Source organism: Hakea prostrata, chromosome 10 (genome assembly GCF_041222555.1).
Source record: "Hakea prostrata isolate BN-2017 chromosome 10, UWA_Hpros_2, whole genome shotgun sequence".
Taxonomy (NCBI): domain Eukaryota; kingdom Viridiplantae; phylum Streptophyta; class Magnoliopsida; order Proteales; family Proteaceae; genus Hakea; species Hakea prostrata.
The window spans coordinates 49,710,510-49,734,828 of record NC_142609.1 but is presented as its reverse complement, the minus strand read 5'-3'; the positions used below and the strand labels follow the sequence as shown (position 1 = coordinate 49,734,828).

Below are 24,319 nucleotides of genomic sequence, written 5' to 3'. Positions count from 1 at the left end.
ACTAAACTTTCCTCCACATTTCAACAGCACAGAAGCTTGGTTTTAACCTCGATAGATTTTTTGTGGACTTCCATTTTTTTCCAGATTTCACCTTCCAAACTACATGATGATCCATCAGTCTTTTAAGTAACTCACGTAATTAGTGAATTGGATAAGACAACTCGTATTTAAATCAATCAGGAGAGACTCTCAATTCCAGAGCGACATAAATCAATTTTTTGGTCAAGTCCAAATAACTAGCACTACCAAGTTCACATTTCACAGAAACTAGATGGATTGCTGCACATTTTCCAGTTCGAACATCAGCAGCACAAGTGCACAACTCAACATTATCAGAACATAAGTTGTAAAGTCACTAAAGTGAAGCCTTTCAAATTTGTTATTGACAAGAGATCCAAACAGGGAATTGCTAAACTCTCTCCTGGATTACATCATGTTTTTTTTTTTCAGTTGGAGGTTTTCAGAATGACAAAAGAAACTAGTGACTTGAAGATGGGAAAATAAACTTCAGCAAGTCGAGGGAACAAGAGAAAAACCTTCTGTACATGGCATATATGTACAGGTGGTGTGAGAGGTAATATATACAGTATTTCAAATGTTCAAATGCAAGGTCCAGACCTTAGTACCCTCTCTAGTTTCTCAGCCTTGGCGTAATCATTGTCTGTGAGAGGCCCTGCAGGAAAAGCAGTGATCTCCACAAGAAGATGTGGAGTGGGGAGCTCATCAAAAAGAGCTCTCACATTTTTACAACACACACTCTCTCCATGAGCGCTTTCCCTCCTAATTTGACAACCCTAGAAACCAACACAAAGCTTCACGTTAGAAAAAGCTAGAAGAGAATGCAAACTTTGCTTCAACCCAGGAATAACAAGTTCAGTATGAAACTTAAGTACCTTATGAGAGGTGGATTCAACAAAGTGATCATCATCAGAAAGCATGGATGCAATGGCTTTAAGAAGACGACGGCCTTCAGATTTGGAAGGTACTCTGTAACTCCTCTTGAGAGTACCCTTCGTTGTAGGATGCCATTTGCTCACCAGTTTCCTTCTGTCAGCTGCTTCCTTTTCCTCTAAATCAATCAAACAAATATCACAATTTAAACCCAGCACTCTTCCTGATGATGCAGTTCAATCTAAATCGACTGTACATGATCAGTGGGTATATATTGCCTCACCACTCAGTTTCAAAATTAAATGAAACCAAAACATGTTTCTATAATATCTCTTCAAATAGACATATGATGCTGTAGTAAGCAAATTTTCTGGAACTAACCAGATCAACAAACGGTATTTAACATCATCAGAGTCAAATTAAATGGATGATGGTTTATGATTTGAAAATTCATCCAATCGAATCGCTTAGGAAGGGTTCAAGGCTACAAAACCATTGCAGAAGAAGAAAAAGCATAGGATATGAGAGAAGGAAAACCCACATACCTGATCTTCCCTTTAAGCTTTCTAACCACTTCGAAAACCCCAAATCGTCAGTATCTGTTCCTGTTTTCAGATCTAACAAACAGATGAAAAATGAAGTGTCGAACATCAAAATCGAGAGGAATCGATAACACAAAATGAACAAGAAGGTATAAGGACTCTAATACCTGAGAACAATGGGTTTGCTGGAGATCCAGCAAATCCAGCCTTCAGGAGAGCATAGAAGATGCAAAGCCTACCAACCCACAAGGCAGGACTCTGGACGAAGGAAGCATGAACGCCAGTGACATTGAGTTTGCGAAGTGAAGGATTATGTGATCTCCTCGGAGTGGCAAATGTGAAAGTCACAGGAAAGAAGGGTTTGGGAAGCCGAGAAGAATTAATTTGGGTACCCGTGATTTGGATTGCTTGGGAGATCTGGGATGGGGAGGCAATGGAGATTTGGACTAGCGAGAGAAACATCTCTTGTCGGGTTGAAAAAGAAACAGTAGCTCTTCTCTTTCTTCTTCTGCGTTTACTTATATTTATCTTTTGCTTTCAGTGCTCGAAACCGTACAAGGGGAAGAGAGAAAACTTCATGAAAAAACAGTTCAAATAAATGAAATGAATGCCCATAGGATTGAAAAAGACAAGGGGTTTCAGATGGTTTTTCTAGCTTTTCTGGTTGTGGATAAGGATATTGGTATGCTAGACAGGAGACGCGATCTATCAATCTGTGGCTAATAGTATTTTTCTTTTGGGAATTTGGTACAAGGATGGTGGATGGAGACTGACCTTGCTTCAATCCTGCGTAGCATCTTCATGCAATACATTTCGGGCTGGTTAAAAAATTTCAGACTTAAATTTCGGATCTAAGGGTCCAAAATTTTGCTGACCATCAGTGCGCATGACTGAAGTAATTTTGGGATGGAGACAACTTCTTTTTCTTTTTTGGGGTAAAAAACATGAGTATTCAAACGATGAGAACAACACGTTGGCCCAAAAGACAACACATTTACAATTCATGGACTGAATATAGACCACTCTAATTTACTTGTAACAATGAGAGCTCTCCAAGCTAGGGAGTGAGATAGCCCATTAACACTCCTAGAAATAGAAATCAAAACACAGTCTTCAAACTCTTCTCTCAAGCACTTTAGTTGACGTCGAGAGATTGCATCCAATTTTGCCTGGGGATTCAGCAAGTTTATAACCACTTTACAGTCCGATTCCAACCTAACCGATGACCAAGGATGGAGAGTAGTATGTCTACTTACATGGAGCTTGACCCTTCACTAAAGTATCATTTGTTTGAAAGAATTTAAAATACGGTGAGAGAAAATAAGTGGAATACATATGCTTTTTTTCATAATTTCATTACATGGCTTTTTGGTTTAATGGATGTAAAAAAGTCAAAAGACAAACTTTTTTTATTTAAAAACCCTGCACGGCTGTAACGTGACATGGCACCCTACTTTTCCTTACTCACCCCTTTTAAAATTCCATTAAAAAGTGAAAAATATGATAAATGTAAAACCCAGATTTACAACTTTTTGAGTAAATTTCTTTCATTTTTTACTCTCCAATCCCTGTTTATTTTTTCCACCTTTTTTTTTTTATCTACAGAACGATGCTTAAGAGGTGTTGGTCATTACTAACTGAACAACCGTTCGATAGTGCTAATGGTAATTTTGGATAATAAAACTAGAACCTACCCTATTTTTCTTGTAGAATGATGGACACAATTAATAGATTAATATAAATGATATTCTCTTTTATCAACCCAATTTGATGCTTGTATCATATGTTCGTACCAATATTTTCCACTCTCCAGGTGGAATCATTTCATGCCCACGATACTCACACCAAGAGTCTCCTGGGCAGATTGATGGATTTATTCAAGTACAGAGTAGACTAGAACCCAAAAGATGAGTATAAACAACGGTGGGAAATCCACTCAAATCCAACAATTCAAGTTCATCAAGTCTTGGGTAAACGACTCTTTCATCCCCAAAAATACGTAGCACTAGAACGACCCACTAGATTAAAACTGAATATAGGATTGGGGCATGAAGCCTACAGATTTGCAACATCAAAATCCTAGAATATGATCTCAACATGCATGGAGCCTTTACCTGTTTCACAATTTGTATTTGCAGAATACAGAACCCAAGTTGCAGAAACTTACTTCTGGCCTAGATTCTAAAGTTTAATACACCAAGAAGATGAGACTACGACATAAACTGTACCACCAGTTTGAGCGCCCAACACAAAGCTGCCACATGATATGAACTTTATGCTAAAAATTTTGATTACCATCAAAAGTCTAACAAATATGGGCATTGAGGAAGGTCAGAAAGACACCTATGGCTTCAAAATTAAGATTGAAATACACAGCTATTCAAATAAAACTCTAACGAACTGAGAGCAAGCCCCGCGCCGGGGGGGGGGAGGAAGTGAACTCAGATTTTCACAAATCGGACGTCATTCTGCCCAAACGCAGTTCCACACCCTGGGCACTTCCTATGCCGAATCTCCAGGTTTCTTTGGATGCATGGATTGCAGAACAGGTGGTAACACTTTGTAATTACGACCTGCCAAAAATACAGACTAATTCCATCAGCAACACACACACCCATGAAGTAGTTAACTTGATGCAGGTAAACTTCTCTAAAAACAAATTCCTATATCAACCAGAGCGTCAACATTATGCATAACCAAAAGTACTCTATCTAATTGGAAGATTGACCTGATATATGTGCAAAAATATAACTCTCAGTTTACTAATATTGATGCACTCACGGTACCAATATAGGCATGAACAGAAGTACGTGAGTAATGCGAAGGTTAATCTTAACAGCAATGAGTACCAAAAAGGTTCAGAAAGTTTCACTGACAAAGCAAGCTTAAAATCCTACCTCTTTAGGCCGATCAAAACATACACCACACTTGAGGATTGCCTTGCACTCCTTGATCTCATCTTGAAGCTTCTGTACTGCAGCCTCCCCAGTCGCTGAACTCATCTCAAGTACCTTCTCGTTCGACTCCTTGAGCTCTTCCTCGAGCCTCTTTCTCTCAGCTCTGAAGCAAAAACCACTAACAAATCTTACAAACACGACGGTGACAAAAACGAATATGAAGCTGAGCCATCCTAAACAACAAGTTGAGATGTGGACCATCACAAGGTCAGGACCAACAACGAATAGCTCTGTCTGCACTATGTGCAATCTTGTTTGAAGATACAGTTAAAAGTTAAACCAAACCTTTCACTCTCCAGTTCTGAACGGATTTCTGCTGCCTTTCGCTGGTTCAGATCAAATTCTTTTTCTGAGGAAGCAACAGCAGACTTCAGCCATTTCAACTCTTTCTCAGCATCAGCTAGTTCCCATTTTGTACTCTCCATGTTGATGGAAAGGTGTCTGTTTTCCAGAGAAGATTTCCCAGCTTCAGATACATATGCTTTCATCTGCAAAAACAAATTTCTCCTCCCTTTAGAGAAAAAAGAAAGGGGGGGGGGGGGGGTGTGGGGAGGGAAGGTGCAAGGGAATGATTTTAGAGTAGACAAATGTCTACCTGCTCTTCGCTGCTGGAAATCTTAAGTTTGAAGGATTCTAGTGATGCATTAACTTGCTGTAGCTGCTTTGCTAACATCTGTTTCTCAGAAAGGAGGAAGCTCTGTGCCTGTTTTGTTTTAACACTCTCAGACACTAGCTGCACTCAAAACCCAAAATAGCCCAAAAAATCAACCATCAGCAAATTTAACGAAGAACAAAAACAAACACACAGCTGGACACAGATATATTAACAGAATTGAGCTAGCAAAGTATGCACAGCTAAAACAGACCTTGATATTGTAATCATCTCTGTCAGTAACCTGTTGCAACAAATGTTGGTTCTGGGTCTGCATATCTTCATATGCTTGACCAATGGTCTGCAGAAAAAGAACGAAACCATTAACATTAGAAATGTTCAGACTGACTGGTTAAGCAGAAGTGCATAATGACAGGAATAGTGCAGGCAAAGAGTCAACTGGAGACCTCAATTTCAGAAATATAAGCCTCTGCTTCTCCATCCTTGATTTTTATGGCCTCTGAAAGCTCCAACACATCCCTAAAAAATGAAATGCAACAAAGTGCCGTAAAGAAACTTATGGATACTACCAATTGGACATAGAAAATACACATTAGTTTTAATTTGTTCAATAGAAATGACAGTTGCAGAGACTGAAGTTTCAGCCAAAACAGGAGGTTTCACAAGCTTATTCAGTAACCTTGTGAAACATCTTGTTAGTTGCAACCCTAAGCTGGACCAGGAAAGTAATGACCAATTTATAGATAGGAAGTTAATTTGGTTTTAGAAACTCTATTTAAAGGCTATTTCTTAAACTGAGATTTACTTGTTCACTAGGGGTCAAAGCACAGAGTTAAAAAATCATAAAACTAGAAAATCAATAACCATGTATACTTGCACATGCATTTAGTTTCAAATTAACCTTTTTCTGAATTTTAAATCTAATTAATAGGTGAAGAAAAAACAAAAACTAATGCTCAATGAAGTTTCCAAATGGCAAAAATAAGAATGTCACCTCTCAGAAGCATCCAATTTGCCCCTCAAATCAGCTATTTCAGCTTCAGCTTCAGAAAGTCTACGTTGACAAGCAGCTTCAGCTTCATTTGCAGCTTTAACTCGTAATTCTAGACTATGTTCTTCCAGAGCATTCCTCAAGACTTCAGCCTGTATATGAGCTCTATGTTCTGATTCTTTTATCTCCATCAGACCTCTGGTTCACAATAGAAGCAAATTATAGATGACATCAAAGAAATAAAGAAGGAAACCTACATACATCGACTAGCAAACCACACCTGAAACTTCAAAATAAAAATAAAAAATAATAATAATAAAAAACCTAATAATTTGAAAACCCACCTTTCTAAGATGCACAGGTGTTCTTTTTTGAACCAAAAAAAAGGTGTTCTTTTGGATACAATCTAAATTACTGTGCTTTAAACCTACAAGTTGAATCCAGCTATTTAGATTCTTCCACAGAGAGCCCCCCCCCCCCAAAAAAAAAAAAAAAAAAACCCTCCCTTTTTTATTTCTATTCTCCCAAATTAAAAGGCTCATTCATTATTAGTCTTTAAATAATTCATAACATTGAAGCATCGTCATCACATATTTAAAAACTATAGGGGAAAAAAGGTTCTCAGCTTCCAGTCAGCATGTCACCTCATCATTATTCCAGAAACCCCTGTTAAACTAATGCCAAGTTGTCAACAGCAGTGTTAGTAAGAACGCCTAGAATAAATTTAGTTAGGTAAGTACCTATTGTCAAAATATTCCTGTCCATGCATTTCCAAGAAGATTTCTAGTTCCTGTCTTTCCTTCTGCAATTCCTCAATCTGAAAAGGGAAACAGAAAAAAAAAAAAAAAAAAAGAAAAGAAGAGAGAGGAAGAATAAGTAAATATAGATAATTTCAAGGAAACAATAACCCTAATTTTGCAGAAAAGGCTGAAGTTCAATCCTGTTTTTAGGAAGATATTCATACACATGAAAAAGAAGTAAAAAAAAGCTATACTAGGACCCAAGGCGGATGAAATGATGACCAACAACTTTGAAAACAAGCCAGAAGTTTGAAAAGCCAAGATTGTTATGTCTGCCTTGTGTTGGATTAAGGTTTTCTTAATCCTTCAAGGATCAGGATAGCACAACTCAAAAAATTAAGTGCATCACTAAGATAAGAGATAACATACCAAAACTTTGAGAGATTTGATCTCTGCAGCTTGTTTAGCACATCTATCTTCTAAACTCTTCATTTCATTCATCTACAAAAATAGAGGTGATCTTACATCCAGATAATAAGATAAGAAAATCATATAAAAAGCAACAATAACTATTTTAAATAATCTCAAGACCATCAATTCACCTCAAGTGTTAAAACCTTCATAGCCTATACAATCAGTCCGAGCAACCAAAATGTGTTAAACAAATTGCTTGTTGCCACCACAATGAGAAATTCTTCCCTCAACAAAGTGCTTATGGATAGACATTCCTTTTGTTCTTATTACTTATGGAATTCCTTTCAATCTATTGAATGATAAGTAAGAATGGCGAATATGTAGTTCATAAACTCCTATAAGTCAAAACGCAAAATACAAGCAACAGCACACTCATAAGGTGAAACAATGAATAATTAATATTTGATGAATTGACCACCAGTTTGAATAAAGAAACACTGCAGAAAAATAAATGAACTGAAATGCACTAACATTAGTCAAAATGAAGCACGTAAATATTTTAACTGACAGAAATGGGTCCAATTACATCATGACACTGTTGTTACCAAGCATCCATTAATATCTCCTTCTTAGGTCCATGTATAGTATATACAACTATACATATCAGTTTTCCAATTGCTAATTGAGATGGCACATGAATTTATATGTTAACCTTCAAGTTTTAACTCATGTTACAAAATTTTCTTTGGATGAATAATCAACATATTGCAATTTACTTTTAACATCAAAATATAGAGACCAATAAAAAAAATTTTAAAAATGAGGGGGGTGGGGGTTGCAAGAGAACACAGTAGCGTAGGGATCTGACAAGAACCTTTCTACTTAACAAAGCTTTCAGAGAATGGGATTCTTCACGTAAAGAGATGGCTTCATGAGCTGTCTCCTTGCATCGATTCACCTGTTCTTCCATCATCCCTATTTCCTTAGACAAAGCAGAAGCCATTACACGGAACTCTGCTTTAATGTCCCTTCTACCTGAAACAGATGGCATGCTTAGACAACAGAAGCTCACCAGAACAGGACGGCAGAAGACAACAATAAATTTCAGAAAAAAACTTGCTTTCACCTGAATCTTGCTCAGCTTCTTCCAATTTAATTTCAAGGTCATTTCCTTCAATCACAGACTTTTGCAGCTGAAGCTCTAATTCTTCAATCCTAGCCTCAGCTGTGTTAATAGCATTTCTTGCATCCTCAGCTGATTCTGCCTTTGCATTCACTTCCTTCTCCCTTCGCAGGACATTAGTCCTATCAGCCTGAAGTTACACTTTTAAAGAAACAATCAGAAACCAATGTAGCAGCTAAGCACAAGCAAAAGTGTAAAGGAAATTCTACCTGGAGGGAAACTGTTAGTCCTTTGTACCGCTCAAGTTCAGTACTCCAATGTTGGAGTTGATCACTTAGTATAGTGTAGGGTCTGGATGAAACTATAAATTTCTCATCTTTCAGCTCATCCTATGAAATTGCAAGCAATAACAGGTAATTTGGATCAGAGATCAGTAAACAAATAAGCAGACATAATGATTTCTCAGGGAACTAAATTAAGAAAGGAGGAAAAAGGGATCTATGAGCCAACCTGAAGTGCTTTCAACTGCTTGGACAGATTTAGATTATCTTCTTGTGCCTCTTGAAGCTCTGAAAGACGGCCTGCTGCTAGTATCTGCAAGATTTGTACAACAATGCCAGACAATCAGAATTCATAATTTTGTTTCCAACTAAGAGAGGGGCAAAAAATGAGGGACTAGGGAAAATAAGAATCTGTGAAGAAGGTCAACAAGTGTGACACGACAATTGTCATGAAAGTTAAGCACGATACCTTAGCTTCCTCCATGGAATCCTTAAGCTCACGCAACCCCATCGTCCTATCCACAGTCTTTTCAGGTGACATGCTCCCATTTACTGCATTCTGAACAGGAACATGTGCTCCAGATGTGCTGTCCTTCTGCATTTTCAGATTAACTAATTTCCTCCTACTTTCCTCCAGTTCGGCCATGCATTCCTCTAGCTCACCTGTCAACAGAAAGGACAGATCAGATCCAACAGACAACAATTTATACTATTTACACCTATAGTACATACTGTAATTAATTATAGCCTAAATGCTTATCCCACAGTCCCAACAATGCTAATTAGCATTCTACATATTTGGAAAAGTTATGGGCATAAATGCTAATTGATAATAAAATACACTTATACAATAAGAACGTGCATAAAAAAATAATACAATCCAAATATGAATCAGTGGAAATGTTTCTCAAGACCTGCAAGGCGTTTTATCTCAGATTGATCCACAGAGTGGCTGTGCACAGAAGTTTGGATCTCATGTGCATATTCTTTATGCTTCAAGTGAAGAATATCAATCACCTTCCGTAGATTGTACGCTTCCTCCCTCATCATTTCATCAAGTTTATGCAATTGGATTAAAGCATCTGAGATATTCAAACATGAGAAGATAAGCAATCATCATAGAAATTCCTCAAAAAGTTCTCATACAATAACTCGGGCAATAACATTAAAGACAGAAAATAAGAACAAAAATACATCAACACACAGATCCTCACACCAAGATACTTTCTGACCTTCAGCAGAGAGCATCCCGTGAAGATTTGATGCAATGCTATCTGTTTTAGCTCTTTGGGCATCAATAGTATCCTCCAAATACTTCATTAAATTCAAAGTAGAGGAATGGCGAGCAGCAAGCGCTTCTTCGACAATTTTGGTAGCTTTCTTGCCTCCACTTCGATCGATAGAAACATCTTCTAGAAGTCTACAGAGAAACACCTCCTCCCAAGAACAAGATGGAATTGAATCTAGAGAAAAAGAAATGGCCCAAATAAGAATCTTATATGCTTCTATAGCAGTATGAGATTAGCTCTACACATTTTATCAACGAATCAACAACAGTTTAGAATACATTAAATAAATTGAATAAAACCTTGATCGCGATCAGCTTGACCCAGAACTTGCAAAACATTTTCATCAGCCCCAGCACGTACTCCAAGCAGTACTAAATCGTCAACCAACTAACATTTGGGCAAAAATTAAATCAATAAAGATACTAAGGAAAGAAAATCTGTAGAAAAATATTTCCAAGATCGATCTAGATTCCATAGTTTCTTAAGATCAGGCTCAGTTGAATTACCTGATTCCAGAGTCTGTTCACCGTAATTAAAGTATCATCATACGAAATCTGCTTGTCCTTCATTTCTTTGAACTTCCCTTCTAGAACATGCAATTCATGTTTCTGGGCATCAAGCTGCTGAACAAGTTTTTGATTCTGATACTGGAGAACCGCTGCATCAACCTGCAAATATGGATGGACGTTTTGACTCTTCTTACTTGATGCAATATATCATAACGGCGAAATTCAGAAGCATAACAGAGACATCTACAGATATAGGGCTGTCAATGGACCAGATTCAGATCCGACGGTAGCATTAGGATATCCGCATCCTCTTATATATGGACAACGAAGTCAAATAACCTCCAATTGGTTTTCGAACAGACTTAGTCAGATCGGATGATATTCGGGTTGTAACTTTTAACTAAAGATTCTCCTAGATGGGTATGAACAAAGATTTAGTATAAATTTTTTACTACCAGCTGATATCCTTACCATTTTATTGATGAGTGCTAGCATTGACATTTGAGAATTTAACAACTTTCCTTGCTTCTTCCCTTCTAATCTCTGATTTTCTTACACTTTGTACAATTAATTTTCTTTTATATTTATTTTAATAGAAAAACTAGAAAAATAATTACATTTTCCTTAAGTTAAAAATTCAAAATAAAATAAAATAAAATTACAAAAACATATCCAACAAGTGGGTATTACCATATCTGCATCCTATTAGTTTTCGTATGAATCCGGACTCCCCTAAATAGACACAAATGAGGATTGGAAGCAGATTTCGTTATCTATTTACACCCTATATAGAGGTAGCTTCAATCTACACACCTTAGGAAGGCAGTTTTCATGTGAACCATCTAGCTCCAATCTACTCATCCGAAAGAGGAAATTTTCACGTGAACCATCAGGGCATGGTACACTGTTATCTCAGTTTTGTGGCTTCTCAAGTCAAGATATAGGCCAACATGCAGGTATTCCATTAATCATCTCATATATTGTTTTCTCACTAGGATCTCAGTTAAAGGTTTATCTTGACTCGACTTGGTCAAACGAAACCAAAACTTGGTGGAGATTTCAATCTCTTCCCACATTCTTTGGTTATAACAGTGGCATAAGATTCTACAGTGATGATGTCCATTCTGCCTGCACTGTATGCACGAACTTCAATGATCAAAATATGCAAAGAAAGAGGTGTATATACAAACAACTTTGACCAAAATATTAAATTTTATTTATTTATTAATATGGATGAGTAATCAAAAACCTTTACTTTCAGGGGGTATTTGTGGTTCTAACTCTAAATATGCAACAGGGAGATGACAGGAGGCCTAGAAAAATGGCTTGCTGAGTAATTTTCTCCACAGTTGTAATGATTCTTTACCTTTAATGAAACATGCAACCTTTGCAGAAAACCTCCACTGGTCACAATTTACAGTAATGGCTGAGGATATGTATAGAAATTTTGAGGAATCATAATATTCTTTTGTTGTTATGGATGCTTTTAGATTCTAAAAACAGAAGGGACTTGACAGGTCACCAGCAATAGCACTATTCTAAAGTTGCAAAGGATATCATACTCTCCCAATTTTACTTTGTTTCCTTCAATATGGAAGATATACTGACACTGCACGGCACATTTTTCCTTAATAGTCATGGTTATTTTACTAACATCTTGTTCATGATTTTTTATTTGAATCAGTAGTTTATGGAATTAGGAAAATCAGTAAGATACGTATTCCATTGGCGAGTGTACCCGTTTCTTCCATTATTTATGTAAAAATCCCATTACTTATAGTGATCAAACTAACACCATCTTCTCAGGCTCGAATTAAACCCATCGAATTATAAAAAGTTCATAATTTCTACAATATTAACCAAGGAACGGATCAAATTCAAGAAGATCAATCAGGATATTCAAAAAAGACATGCATGGACCAAGATGATCAAATCCTTAGAATACAATATTAAAGAATTTAAAACTGCCAACAAAAAATTGCAAATTCAAGAGATAACAAGAAAGATTAACAGCTAGCTTACAGCTCTGTTCTCAGGGGAAGTAGGTGAGTTCCTAGCCATGGCGGAAGATACAGAATTGAAATGACGTTTCTTCTTCTTTTCAGTCTCGGCTTCGGGATTCTCCATTAAAATCCTCCGAAACCAACGCCACCCATTAAAGGTGGAACCTTGACGATCTTATGAACCCTAATTTTCTGAGACACAAACAGAACCCTAGAGTGTTTCAATTCACAGTTCGCTACTTACTTAATCAACAAACCAAATTCTCCATTAGAAGAGCCCCAGGCTTCCAATAACTTATGCCATCATCTGCGCTGCGAGTAGCGGTTTTCAGGAGTTCGAAAGTGAGAATGGAGAAATAAAATAAATCAACTAAACAGGAGATTTGAGGAAAAGCCTATTACATACAAAGCTAACGTAAATATTATTTTTAAAGTACAATCGGTATTAATAAACACTTCATTAAGGTCGCCTAGCCGGTTCGATTACGGTTCGGGCTCAATATGCACGAGTTGAAATCGAACCCAGAAATGAATTATCATTTTATAGCTCCGAAGGTGAAACCAAATCAAATTTTTTTTATTGATACATGATTAGGCTCGAATTTGATCTATATAAAAAATAACCTGTCGAATTAAAGAAATTTAAGGGCTTTTTTTTTCTGTTTCTTGTTGTAAAAATAGTGTTATGGGTAGGGTGAAATCAGATTTCAAAAAACTATACATTTGCACATTCACAAAAATCACGATCGAATAGTTTTTTAGAATGAATCCGGATTTCATTCCACAACCAAACATCTAATTTTATAAATTATAACTCTATAGATTTGAAACATAGATTTGATATAGATATTGAAACCCCCCCAACAAAAGGGCCCTAAGGTAATTTCATCTTAATGACAATAGAAATTTGTGAACTAATTAAGACAAAGAAAATTTAATTCACATGAGCTAACTTCCCCTTCTGATATTAATAATGTAATAATGAGTGTTGTTATGGACAATTTATAATAAGCTTACATAGGTTGCGACAAAAGAAAATCGGACAAATCAAACTTTTGTCAGACCACCACGAATAAAACGAAGGCACTAAGCTATGCGCACAATTTGAATAGTATCTAACCTCCTTAGAGATAGGGATAAAGATTCCGATCAACTAAGGTATTTTGAATTATTTTTAGAGTTCAGATCCGATTCCACAACTACAATAATAATTACTCTCTCTAGCATTCACAGCTCTACAAGTTGTTTTCGTCTTCTAGAGCTATAAGCTTCCACTAATTTGATTATCGGAGACATTCCTCTACCAATCCAGTCACGTTTTTGCAAGTTGTTTGATCATGTAGCCTAAAGGATTTTTACAACAACGAGTGTAATAATTTTTTTACAAAAAATGAATATAATAAATGACAATATTATTTCTCACATGACACATCAGCTACATTTATTATATTGTACATGGTAGACCACATATTCTTAAATTTGACTTATACATGATATAATATGATTCTAATTAATTATTAAATTTTGACGCAATATATATATATATATATATATATATATATATATAATATATATATATAAATCCCTTAGTTTTTGAAATAACAATTATTATTTTAATTAAAATAATTTTATTAACATATTTTGATTTTTACAAGATTTTCAATAATTTGAATTAAAAATATAGTTGAAGATGAATCACTAATAGATTTCTAACAAAAAAAAAAAGGGAAAAACACAATTAAACTCAATGATAATCTTGGCCTGTATTAATTAATCTAGTTTACCAACAAAGAACTGGCATATACAACCTTGGGCTTCTTGTTTCTTTTCCGCATATCAGATACTTTTGAGCCTGCCTGAGTTTGTGATTCAAGTCCAAGAAAAAACTTCAATTACCATAAGTTCTTGTTCTTTTCACATTTCATGAAACCCTTAGAATGTACCCAAGTTTGTGATTCAAGTACAAGAAGAAACTTAATTACCATAAGTTCTTGTTTCTTTTCCATGTATCAGAAAACCCTTGAACTTGCCCAAGTTTGTGATTCAAGTCCAAGAGAAAACTTCAATTACCATAAGTTGTCCTCTACTCACAGGGACTGGGCCAATAGACACAAGGGATGAGAAGTAAGAAAGCTATGGAGGGATAAAAGTTCTAATCCAAGACTTCCTTGGACTTACTGTCCATAAGATTGTCTCCATCGTCTATAAGCACATGTACCATAAATGCATTGGTTAAATACTAAGCCAACAAGCAACTCAACTCCTATTCTTAAAAAAGTTTTCTCGGACCACAAAAAGAAAACTCCAATGCATCCAAGGTAACCATCAGTCCTTTTTTTTTTTTGGGTTAACCAAAGGTCACACTATATTGGCGGAACTAGGATTCATAGTGGGGGGGGGGGGGCGAATAATAAAAGTTCAGATTGGGGAAGCACCAGTGCTTTTTCGTCACACATATTGTATGGGCCCTTGTAAGACCCATTAGGGTCTTACCTATGAATTATTTTATTATTTTTAGAAATACGCCTACATAATTTTGTGGGGCCACATATATTTGACAAAAAGATATAGGAAGAAAATATGTGAGAGAGAAGAGAGGGGAGAATAATTAGGGATTGAGGATTTATTTTTTAAATAGAGATGACATTTAAACCCATTATTTTACCTTTAAAATTTGTTTTCAAATTTGGGGGAAGGGGGCAAATAGTGATATTTCATATGTGAGAAGAGAAAAAAGCTGGAAAAATGAAGGAAATTAATATAAAAAATAAAAAAGCTAAGGAAATAGTATAAAAATTAAAAATCCGGGGGGCCAGCCCCTTAGTGGGTCCGCCCCTGTATATGTCAGTTACAAGAACCGAGGACTAGTTCACATGATGGGAGGGGAGGAAGGAATTACATTTATTACCCCTAAAAGATAAAAAAACCAATTACAAATGCCCCTATTATTAATTGTTTAGGTAATTAAGCCAACTTCTTTGGTGTTTGTCATTTTTTCCCCACAATGATTCAGACATAGTCTTGTAAGTTGGCAGGCCTTCTTCTTATTCGGCGTGGTCTTTCTGCAACAGGATTAGCTGCAGACGATATACTTTGTGTGAGAGCGCCGCCGGCTGATATGGCTGAAGCGGTCCCTTCCGCTACTACGCTGGTTGAAGTTGGAACCTCTGTGGCTGCAACTGGTGTATCAATTGTGGCTCTCCTCCTCCTAAAGGAATTCATCACCCATGTTAATCAATGCAGCAATGCTTTCTTATATATAAGAATGATAGATAGCATAAATTAATTAGTGTAAAGTTGAACATTAATTCAAAATAAAACAGTTAATTCTAACTCTTCTTACCTTTTAAGTTGTCGCCTCCCCCTTTTTTCTTCTGTTGTAGGTATGGGCAAAGTTCCAGTGCTTCCAACCTTAAGAGAAACCAGGGTCTCTACAAAACTAGCAAAGAAATTGAAATTGGAAAGATGACGGTAGCGTCTAATTTCTATTATCGTCGTCATCCGTTTTGTCACTATGTCGAACACAAATGGCTTTGTCTTATCTGTCATCATTAGAATTTTCTGGCCATCTTTCAAAAATCCTCTTGAAGATATGAAACTTGAGTTCATATTTCTAAACAAAGGAGAATTCATCCTAAAAACCTTGGTCCAGGATTCTGTCACTCCATACTCTTTCATCACCCATAGCTCGATCGAATCCTTCAATATTGGGTGGCTACTAGTAGTACATACGACAGACAGGCACCCTCCTAGATGCCCAAGGCAAAGCTTCATATTTGACTGATAGAAAGGCAGTGACGGCATCTCATGTAACACTTGTCGATGTAAATCAAAATATACTATTACATTATAGGCACTACCGTTTGTAGAAGGTAAAACACTGACACCTTCGCTCCCTGGTGCAGCCAGCCAATGAAGAGATCCACCCACACAAACAGATGTGTCATGCTCTGCATATCCAAGAATGTAAGGAAAAGAATCACAAACGTGTTTCCACTTATGAGAACCATCACCAACTGTATATATCATGACGGATGATGTACCATGGAAATAATTGTAAGCAATCTCGACCACTTTATATTCTTTGGTTATGGGATTAACGCCCAGACCGTGCACTGAAAAAGTTTTTATTGTAGAAGCTTTATCTCTCTTTCGTGGAAGTAGAAGCTTTTCTCTGGTAGCTGGATTGTATAACCATATATCAGTCTCATCAATTTGACTAATTGACCTCTTTTGTATGCCTAAGCAAACCAAGCCATCACATGAAGCTTGGAACCTAATATTACGTGGAAACGATCTTCCCCATTTTTTAATGGAATGGACTTCTCCTTCTCCACCTCCTCCTCCTCCTCCTCCTCCTCCTCCTTTCATCTGGGTAGTTTTGGTGATGTAAGATTCAATCTTTGAGGAGTAGAAGCAATCGAATACTTCAGCTTCAGCCTCAAGGATGTGAGTTGGGTTTGGGTTTTTCTTCATGTGCTTAACAACGAAAACGGGATCGGTAAATAAATTTTGCCATTGTTTGGATACACACCTGAATCGCATCAAGGATTTCACTGGTAGTCTCGAAAGGATTTCTTCCATGATATCAATTGGCAGTTTTTCTGGCCCGATCTCTTCCATCATAACGGTTGACTGTTCTTTCTTCCTCTTCACGTTTGCTCGTTTCGCTCCTCCGGCCATTTTCTAAGCGTTGAACTGGATCTTCGGACAGATCTCTGGGTTGCGATTTGTATTTATAAACATTGTATGTAGTCGTTTGTGAGTTAGAGTTAGAGTTGAATTACAAGGATTAACCAACAAAAAAACTTACAATTTGAATTTGAATGGAGTCGTTTGTGAGTTAAGAGTTAGAGTTCGAGTTTGAGACGATTACTAATAAACAAAACTTACAATTTGAATTTGAATGGAGTCGTTTGTGAGTTGGAGTTTGAGATGATTACTATACAGTTCGCGGTCTCCCGTATCATTGGACCAGAGACGAGAGAAAAGCGGATTAGAAGAAATAGGAATTTTCCAACCTGGTCGAACACGTTTTTTATAGGTTGTTTGTTTGCGTACCAATAGATTTTTGCAGCAAAAGTGTAACAACTTTTTTACCAAAAAATGAATATAATAAATGACAATATTATTTTTCACATGGCACATCAGCCCCAGTTGTGTATTAAGTTAGGGTTCTTACCAGTAGGGGGGGGGGGGGGGGGGGGGGGGGGGGGGGGGGGGGGGGGGAAAAAAAAAAAAAAAAAAGAGGAAAAAAAAAAAAAAAAATAAGTTTATTTGTTGATATAACATGTTATCTGCTGATATGGCATTGCTCTTTTTTCAATGCTATTCTTTTTCAAAGTCTTAGATATTCAGTGGGATTTTGTAAAAAAGTGAAGGAAGCAACCAAAGTGAGACCTAGATTTAGAAACTTTTTTATAAAATCAATTATTTTATTTTTTAATCCTCCACCTTATTATATATGAGTTTCATATGTTTATATTTTTCATCCATTTTTTAACCTTACTTCTGCAAACAGACAGTGCTATAGTGTAACTTTTGATTCAAGAACTTTTATCTTGTTTACTTACTACAAGGAGCACAGTTTCGAAGACAACATGGTCATCCCATAGGTTTTTATAAAAAATGACATTCCATCTTCTTGTACCCTTTAAAGAAATAATTATATATAAACACCGTAAATTTCGAATCAAATACATCTATTACTCCTGAAAGGAAAAAAAATCAATTATAATGCCCCATCCACTATTAAGTATTGAGGTGATTAAGCCAATTTCTAAGGTGGCACCTCATAGAACAGGAGTTGAGAAAGAAGAGTTTAATTTCATTCAAGCTTTGTTCCTCATTTTTTTCCCATAATAATTCAGACATAGTCTTGTAGGTTGGCAGACCTTCTTCTTATTCGGCGTGGTCTTTCTGCAACAGAATTAACTGTAGATGATACGCTCTACGTAGAGCGGCGGTTGATATGGCTGAAGTGGTCCCTTCCGCTACTATGCTGGTTGCTAGTGGATCCTCTGTGGCTGCAGCTGGTGTATCAATTGTGGCTCTCCTCCTAAAGGAACTCATCACCCATACATGCAGCAATGATTTCTTATATAAGAATGATAGATAGCATAAATTAATTAGTCTAAAGTTGAACATTCAAAATAAAACAGTTTCTAACTCTTACCTTTTAAGTTGCCTCTCCTAGGGTCTCCACAAAACTAGCAAAAACTGCAGAAATTGAAATAGGAAAGATTATCGTAGCAGCTAGTTTCTATTTTCGTCATCTGTCTTGTCTCTGGGTTGCACACAAATGGCTTTGTATTATGTGTCATAAATAGAATTTTGCAGCTATCTTTCAAAAATCCTCTTGAAGATGCGAACCGAATGCCCATCATTCTAAGCCTAGGAGATTCCATCCAAAAAACCCTGGTCCAGGATTCCGTCACTCCATACTCTTTCTGTCTTTCATCAGCCATATCTCCATTGAATCAAGGCGACTAGTAGTAGTACATACAACAGACAGGCAGCCTTCTAGATGTCCAAGGCAAAGCTCCATATCTGACTGATAGAAAGGCAGTGAAGGCATCTCTTGTAACACTTGTCGCTGTAAATCAAAATATACTATTACAATATTACAGGCAATATTGGCAGGAAGAGACGGGAAAGTAGGAAAACCTTTCTTCCCTGGTGCGGCCATCCAATGAACAGATCCACCCATACAAACAGATGTGTTCTGCTCTGGATATCCAAGACTGTAAGGAAAAGAATCACAAACGTGTTTCCACCTATGAGAACCATCACCAACTGTATATATCATGACGGATGCTGTACCTTCCAAGATCCGTGTGAGTAATCTTCACCACTTTATATTGCTTGGTTATGGGATTAACGCCCAGCCCGTAAAATGAAAAAGGTTTCATTGTGGAAGTAGAAGCTTTTCTCTGGTAGCTGGATTGTATAACCATACATGAATCTCATGAATTCCATTACTTGACACCTGTTGTAAGCCTAAGCAAACCAAGCCATCACATGAAGCTTGGAACCTAATATCACATGGAAACGGTCCCCATTCAATTATGGAATGGACTTCTCCTTCTCCTCCTCCTCCTTCCATCTGGGTAGATTCAATCTTTGTTGAGTACAAGCAATCGAATTTTTCCTCAAGGATGTGAGTTGGGTTTGCTTGTTTCTTCATGTGCTTGAAGACGAAATCGGGATCGGTAAATAAATTTTGCCATTGTTTGGATACACACCTGAATCGCATCAAACACTTCACTGCTAGTCTCGAAAGGATTTCTTCCATAATATCAGTTGGCAGTTCTGAGCGGTTCTCTTCCATCATAATGCGCGCGGTTGACTGTTCTTTCTGCCTTCCCACGTCGCTTCGTTTCTTTCCTCCGGTTTCTAAGCTTTTCCGCTTTTCTCTGATTCTCGATCGATGGTTCTTTCCTTCTTCCTAAACAGAAAGAACAGAAAGAATGGTGTTAAGGAACTAGATTAAGATTGTATGTACAAGGATCAACCAAAAAGAAAAACAAAACGATACTTACGATTTGAATTTGAACGGAGTTAAAGAGTTTGAGATGATTCCTGATACAATCCCGGTCTCCCGTATCGTACGTTGAACCGGAGAAGAGAAAAAAATTTAGAGACGAGAACAGCGGATTAGAAGAAACAGGGGTTGGGGTTGGGGAAGAAGACGAGCGCAGAGAGAGAACATGAGGGACGCTTAAATAGGAATTAATTTCAGTTTTTTGGGCAAGCATTTCCCAGCCTCGTTAGGTTAGAGTCTGATTTGTTACTCCTTGACTTAAGTTTTTAAATTAGTTTTTGAATTTAAATTTAAACATTTTCTCAACTAGTCTTGTATAAAGTCATATTTTTTTAAAAGTTTATTTAAAAAAATTTACACAAGACTTACCCATTATAAGTAATATATTTATCAAAATTAGATTTCTTTTCTCCATTGTTTCACTTCCCTATCGCCCCGAATTTTATAATTTTCTTAATTTTTGCATTTTTTATATTAATTTCCTTCATTTTTTTAGTTTTTTTTCTCTTCTCAAAATATCACTATTTGGCCCTCCTTCAATATTGAAAAGAATTTTAAAGGTAAAGTAATGGGTACATATATCATTCCTATTTAAAAACTAACTCCTCAATCCCTGTTTATTCTCTCCTCTCTTCTCTTTCACATATTTTCTTCCTATTTATTCTCTTCTCTTTCTATAAACATGGGTTAAGAAATTTTTGAAAAAAAAAATCTTATTAGATATTCAAATGTCATTCCTAATTAACAATTAACTCATTAGTTCCTATTTATTCTCTCATATCTCCTTTTTTTTCCTATTTATTTCTTCCTATTTATTCTTCCCTTTAGATAAGCGTGGGTTAAAGAAATTTTGAAAGAAATTTTGAAGAAAAAAATTTTTTCTCCATAATTAGGTACTCTTTCTCAATTTATTTTTTGTTTTTCTTTTTCTCTCAATTTTTTTTGTTATTCTTTTCATTTGATTTTATATTATTTGTTTCTTTTGCAATTTTTGTTATTTGATTTTATATTGTGGATAAAATGTCTATAGTTAGTAGGGTAAATTTTTTTTTTGCCAAAAGTTAGTAGGGTAACTAACTACTATTGGTCTGCAACTTTTACATACAAAAATAAAAATTTGGTTTGCATCTCTTACTAAAGAAAATTCTGGTTTGCATTTAACTTTTTAGGGTTGAAGTTAAAATTTGGTTTGCATCTCATACTAAAGAAAATTCTGGTTTGCATTTAACTTTTTAGGGTTGAAGTTTTCTTCTTCTTCTTCTTCTTTTTTTTTTTTTTTTTTTTTCTGTGATACTTTAATTTAACTATATCTTAACTATCAATAATTTACTATTTTTTTTTCAAATATGTATGGGCCCCACAAAATATATGTAACATTGCAACTTGTTAGAGAGAAGACTAGGCTTCAACTTTTGCTTGCACAATATATCTCATATGGGGATGGCGAAATAGGGATAATCATGAGGAAAGTTTCACTAGATCCAAAATTGAGCATATTTAGTTAAGAATTTCTAGCCCAAGCCACCGTGAAGATGATGTTGGAGAATCCATCGATTTTTATCCGGATCCCCCTTTGAAAATTACGGAGATCCTAATGGCAGACAACCAGCAAGTTTAGTAGTTTTGTGTTTTAGGTTATCATAACCTCATTTATGCACTCAGTTTAACAAGTATTTTTTTAATTAAAATAAAATTATTAACTTTATTTTGATTATTACAAGATTTTCAATAATTTGAATTTAATATATAGTTGAAGATAAATCACTAATAGCTTTCAAAAAAAAAAAAGTTTGGGAAAAACACAACTTAAACTCAAATGATAATCTTCGTTCGCAATAATCAATCTGGTTTACTGACAAAAGATCTAACATATACAACCTTGGACTTCTTGTTTCTTTTCCACATATGATCAGAAACCCTTGAACCTGCTTGAGTTTGTGATTCAAGTCCAAAAAATACTTCAATTACCATAAGTTCTTGTTTCTTTTCTACATCAGGAAACCCTTGAAATCCAAACAAAAACACACACACACACACCAACACGTTGTTTCAGTGCTAAGAAATCTTTCAAATCTGTGAAACAGGGAGTATACGATCGAGCAATTTGAGGTCTTTGGCCCTGGGAATGAGATTCCAGAGTGGATGGCTCACCAGAGTACAGGGAATACAATTTGTTTCGGTATCTCCACATCTGGGCTGTAAGTTCCACGGATTGGATGCATCTGCAGTGTTTGTAGTTGAAGAAGAAGAAGATGATGATGATGATAATAGCGTTGAAGCAGTGGCTATCATTTCTAATAGAACCAAATTAAGGTACTAAATGGATCTGGTTTAGTACTGGACATAAGTAGTTCCCAAGCTCAAGCTACGAAGATCAAATGTGGGTGTGCCATATACCATTTAAACAGCTAGGATGAAACAGTGACTAGCTAACCGATCATGGTGAGGCCACTAATCCCCAATGTGAACTAGCAGTTTAGGCGATCGAGAGTTGTGCTGCTTTTTAAGTTGTCGCTTCCCCTTTCTTCTCTTTTCCCTAATAGGAAAAGGTCCACTGCTTCCAACCTTAAGAGAAACCAGGGTCTCCGCAAAACTAACAAAGAAATCAAAATAGGAATAACCACAGTAGGCGTGGCTAGTTTTCATTTTCGTAGTCTCTTTTGTCTCTGGGTTGCATAAAAATGGCTTTGTTTTACTTGTCATCAATAGAATTTTCCCACCATCTTTCAAAAATCCTCTTGAAGATAGGAACGGAATGCTCCTCTTTGTAAGCTCAGGAGATTTCATCCTAAAAACATTGGTCCAGGATTCCCTCACTCCATACTCTTTCATCACCCATAGCTCGACCGAACTGTCCAGTGAGAAGCGGCTAGTACATACAGACAGGCACCCTCCTAGATGCCCAAGGCAAAGCTTCATATCTAGATGATCTGACTGATAGAAAGGCAGTGACGGCATCTCTTGTACCACTTCTCGGTGTGGATCAAAAGATACTATTACATTCCAGGCATTATTGTAAGGATGGGGATGACCAAGAAAACATCTCTCCCTTGGTGTGGCCAGCCAATGAACAGATCCACCAACACAAACACAAGTGTTCTTCCCTGGATATCCAAGAATGTAAGGAAAAGAAACATGACTTGCATGTTTCCACCTATGAGAACCATCACCAACTGTATATATCATGACGGAGGATGCTATACCTTCACGACCCATGTTAGTAATCTTCACCACTTTATATTCCTTGGTTATGGGCCGGATTAACGCCCAGCCCGTAATAAGCTGATAAAGATTCCACTGTGGAAGCCTTTTTTTCCATTTGTGGAAGTAGAAGCTTTTCTCTGGTAGCTGGATTGTATAACCATGTACCAATCTTATAACTTCCATTACATGACCTCGTATTTAAGCTTAAACAAACCAAGCCATCACATGAAGCTTGGAACCTAACACCACGTGGAAACGATCCCCATTCCTCAAGGGACTGGAGTTCTGGTCGTCCTCCTCTCCTCTGGGTAATTTTGGTGATGTAAGATTCAATCTTTGAGGAGTACAAGCAATCGAATTTTCCCTCAAGGATGTGAGTTGGGTTTGGATTTTTCTTCATGTGCTTAACAACGAAATCGGGATCGGAAAATAAATTTTGCCATTGTTGAGATACACACCTGAATCGCATTAAGGACTTCACCGGTAGTCTCGAAAGGATTTCTTCCACAATATCAGTTGGCAGTTCTGAACAGTCGTCGTTCTCATCACGTTGCTTCCTTTTCTTCCTCCCCTTTCTAGGCTTTTCCGCTTTTCTCTGATTCTCGATCATTCTTTAATTCCTTCTTCCTAAACAGAAAGAATGGTCTAAGGAACTTAGATTTTCGCACAGATCTCTGGACAAGAAAGCAATGAACAGTCAAGTAGAACTAGATCTTCGCTTTTTTTTTTCTCTTGTGTTTTCCTTTTATAGATTTTCTATGTATGAGTTCGTCTCGAACTAGAAGATTGTTTGGACTACAATATTAAATTTAATGAAAGAGTCCCACTCAAATACTGATTATTGAGTCTTGATCGAATACGTTTTCAAGATTCGTCTTGATATCCTGGTCGGTCCGGCTTGGTCCGAAAACCGTGGATTAGAAGAAACAGTGGTTGGGGAAGAAGACGAGCGCTGAGAGAGAACAGAGTCGACGCTCGCTTAAATAGGAATTGGGTTTTGGGGAAGCATTTCACAGCCTGAAACACACGAAAGAGTCCAACATGGACTTTCCCGCAGCAAAATAAATTAGAGTCCTCTTGAAAGACATAACTGATTTTAAATTAGTTTTTGAATTCAAATCTAAATATTTTCTCAACTAGTCTTGTATAAATTTTTTTTTTTTTTCTTCATGTTTATTTAAAAAACATATACGCAAGACTTACCCATTATAAATAATAT

At 36.5% G+C, this 24,319-nt stretch overlaps 4 protein-coding genes across 5 annotated transcripts; all 4 read right to left on the bottom strand.

The window, feature by feature from the left end:
* Window positions 1–22: 22 nt before the first annotated feature.
* LOC149003758 (6,7-dimethyl-8-ribityllumazine synthase) lies at window positions 23–2,105 on the bottom strand. 2 transcript variants are annotated; one of them, XM_089137273.1, is made up of 4 exons: window positions 1,601–2,105; window positions 1,437–1,496; window positions 894–1,069; window positions 23–794 (listed from the first exon to the last, which is right to left on the bottom strand). In XM_089137273.1, exons 1-4 carry the CDS (start codon window positions 1,893–1,895, stop codon window positions 600–602), a joined length of 726 nt encoding a protein of 241 aa, XP_088993399.1. In that variant the 5' UTR covers window positions 1,896–2,105; the 3' UTR covers window positions 23–599. The 2 variants fall into 2 exon arrangements, with proteins under 2 accessions (XP_088993399.1, XP_088993398.1); XM_089137272.1 differs by having other exon boundaries at window positions 32–794; window positions 1,437–1,508; window positions 1,601–2,100.
* A 1,020-nt stretch (window positions 2,106–3,125) lies between these two features.
* On the bottom strand, window positions 3,126–12,733 carry LOC149003757 (E3 ubiquitin-protein ligase BRE1-like 2). Its single transcript, XM_089137104.1, has 19 exons — window positions 12,373–12,733; window positions 10,348–10,509; window positions 10,141–10,228; window positions 9,785–10,015; window positions 9,467–9,634; window positions 9,022–9,215; window positions 8,782–8,865; window positions 8,541–8,660; window positions 8,275–8,461; window positions 8,023–8,183; window positions 7,164–7,235; window positions 6,735–6,811; window positions 5,998–6,192; window positions 5,450–5,522; window positions 5,257–5,343; window positions 4,986–5,123; window positions 4,676–4,878; window positions 4,331–4,493; window positions 3,126–4,006 (listed from the first exon to the last, which is right to left on the bottom strand). The coding sequence occupies exons 1-19, from the start codon at window positions 12,475–12,477 to the stop codon at window positions 3,875–3,877; spliced, it is 2,640 nt and encodes an 879-aa protein (XP_088993230.1). The 5' UTR covers window positions 12,478–12,733; the 3' UTR covers window positions 3,126–3,874.
* A 3,158-nt stretch (window positions 12,734–15,891) lies between these two features.
* LOC149003756 (putative F-box protein At3g10240) lies at window positions 15,892–17,036 on the bottom strand. Its single transcript, XM_089138854.1, has 2 exons — window positions 16,086–17,036; window positions 15,892–15,966 (listed from the first exon to the last, which is right to left on the bottom strand). Exons 1-2 carry the CDS (start codon window positions 17,034–17,036, stop codon window positions 15,892–15,894), a joined length of 1,026 nt encoding a protein of 341 aa, XP_088994980.1.
* A 5,311-nt stretch (window positions 17,037–22,347) lies between these two features.
* LOC149003755 (F-box protein CPR1-like) lies at window positions 22,348–23,710 on the bottom strand. Its single transcript, XM_089138853.1, has 2 exons — window positions 23,315–23,710; window positions 22,348–23,244 (listed from the first exon to the last, which is right to left on the bottom strand). The coding sequence occupies exons 1-2, from the start codon at window positions 23,708–23,710 to the stop codon at window positions 22,348–22,350; spliced, it is 1,293 nt and encodes a 430-aa protein (XP_088994979.1).
* Between the last annotated feature and the right edge of the window lie 609 nt (window positions 23,711–24,319).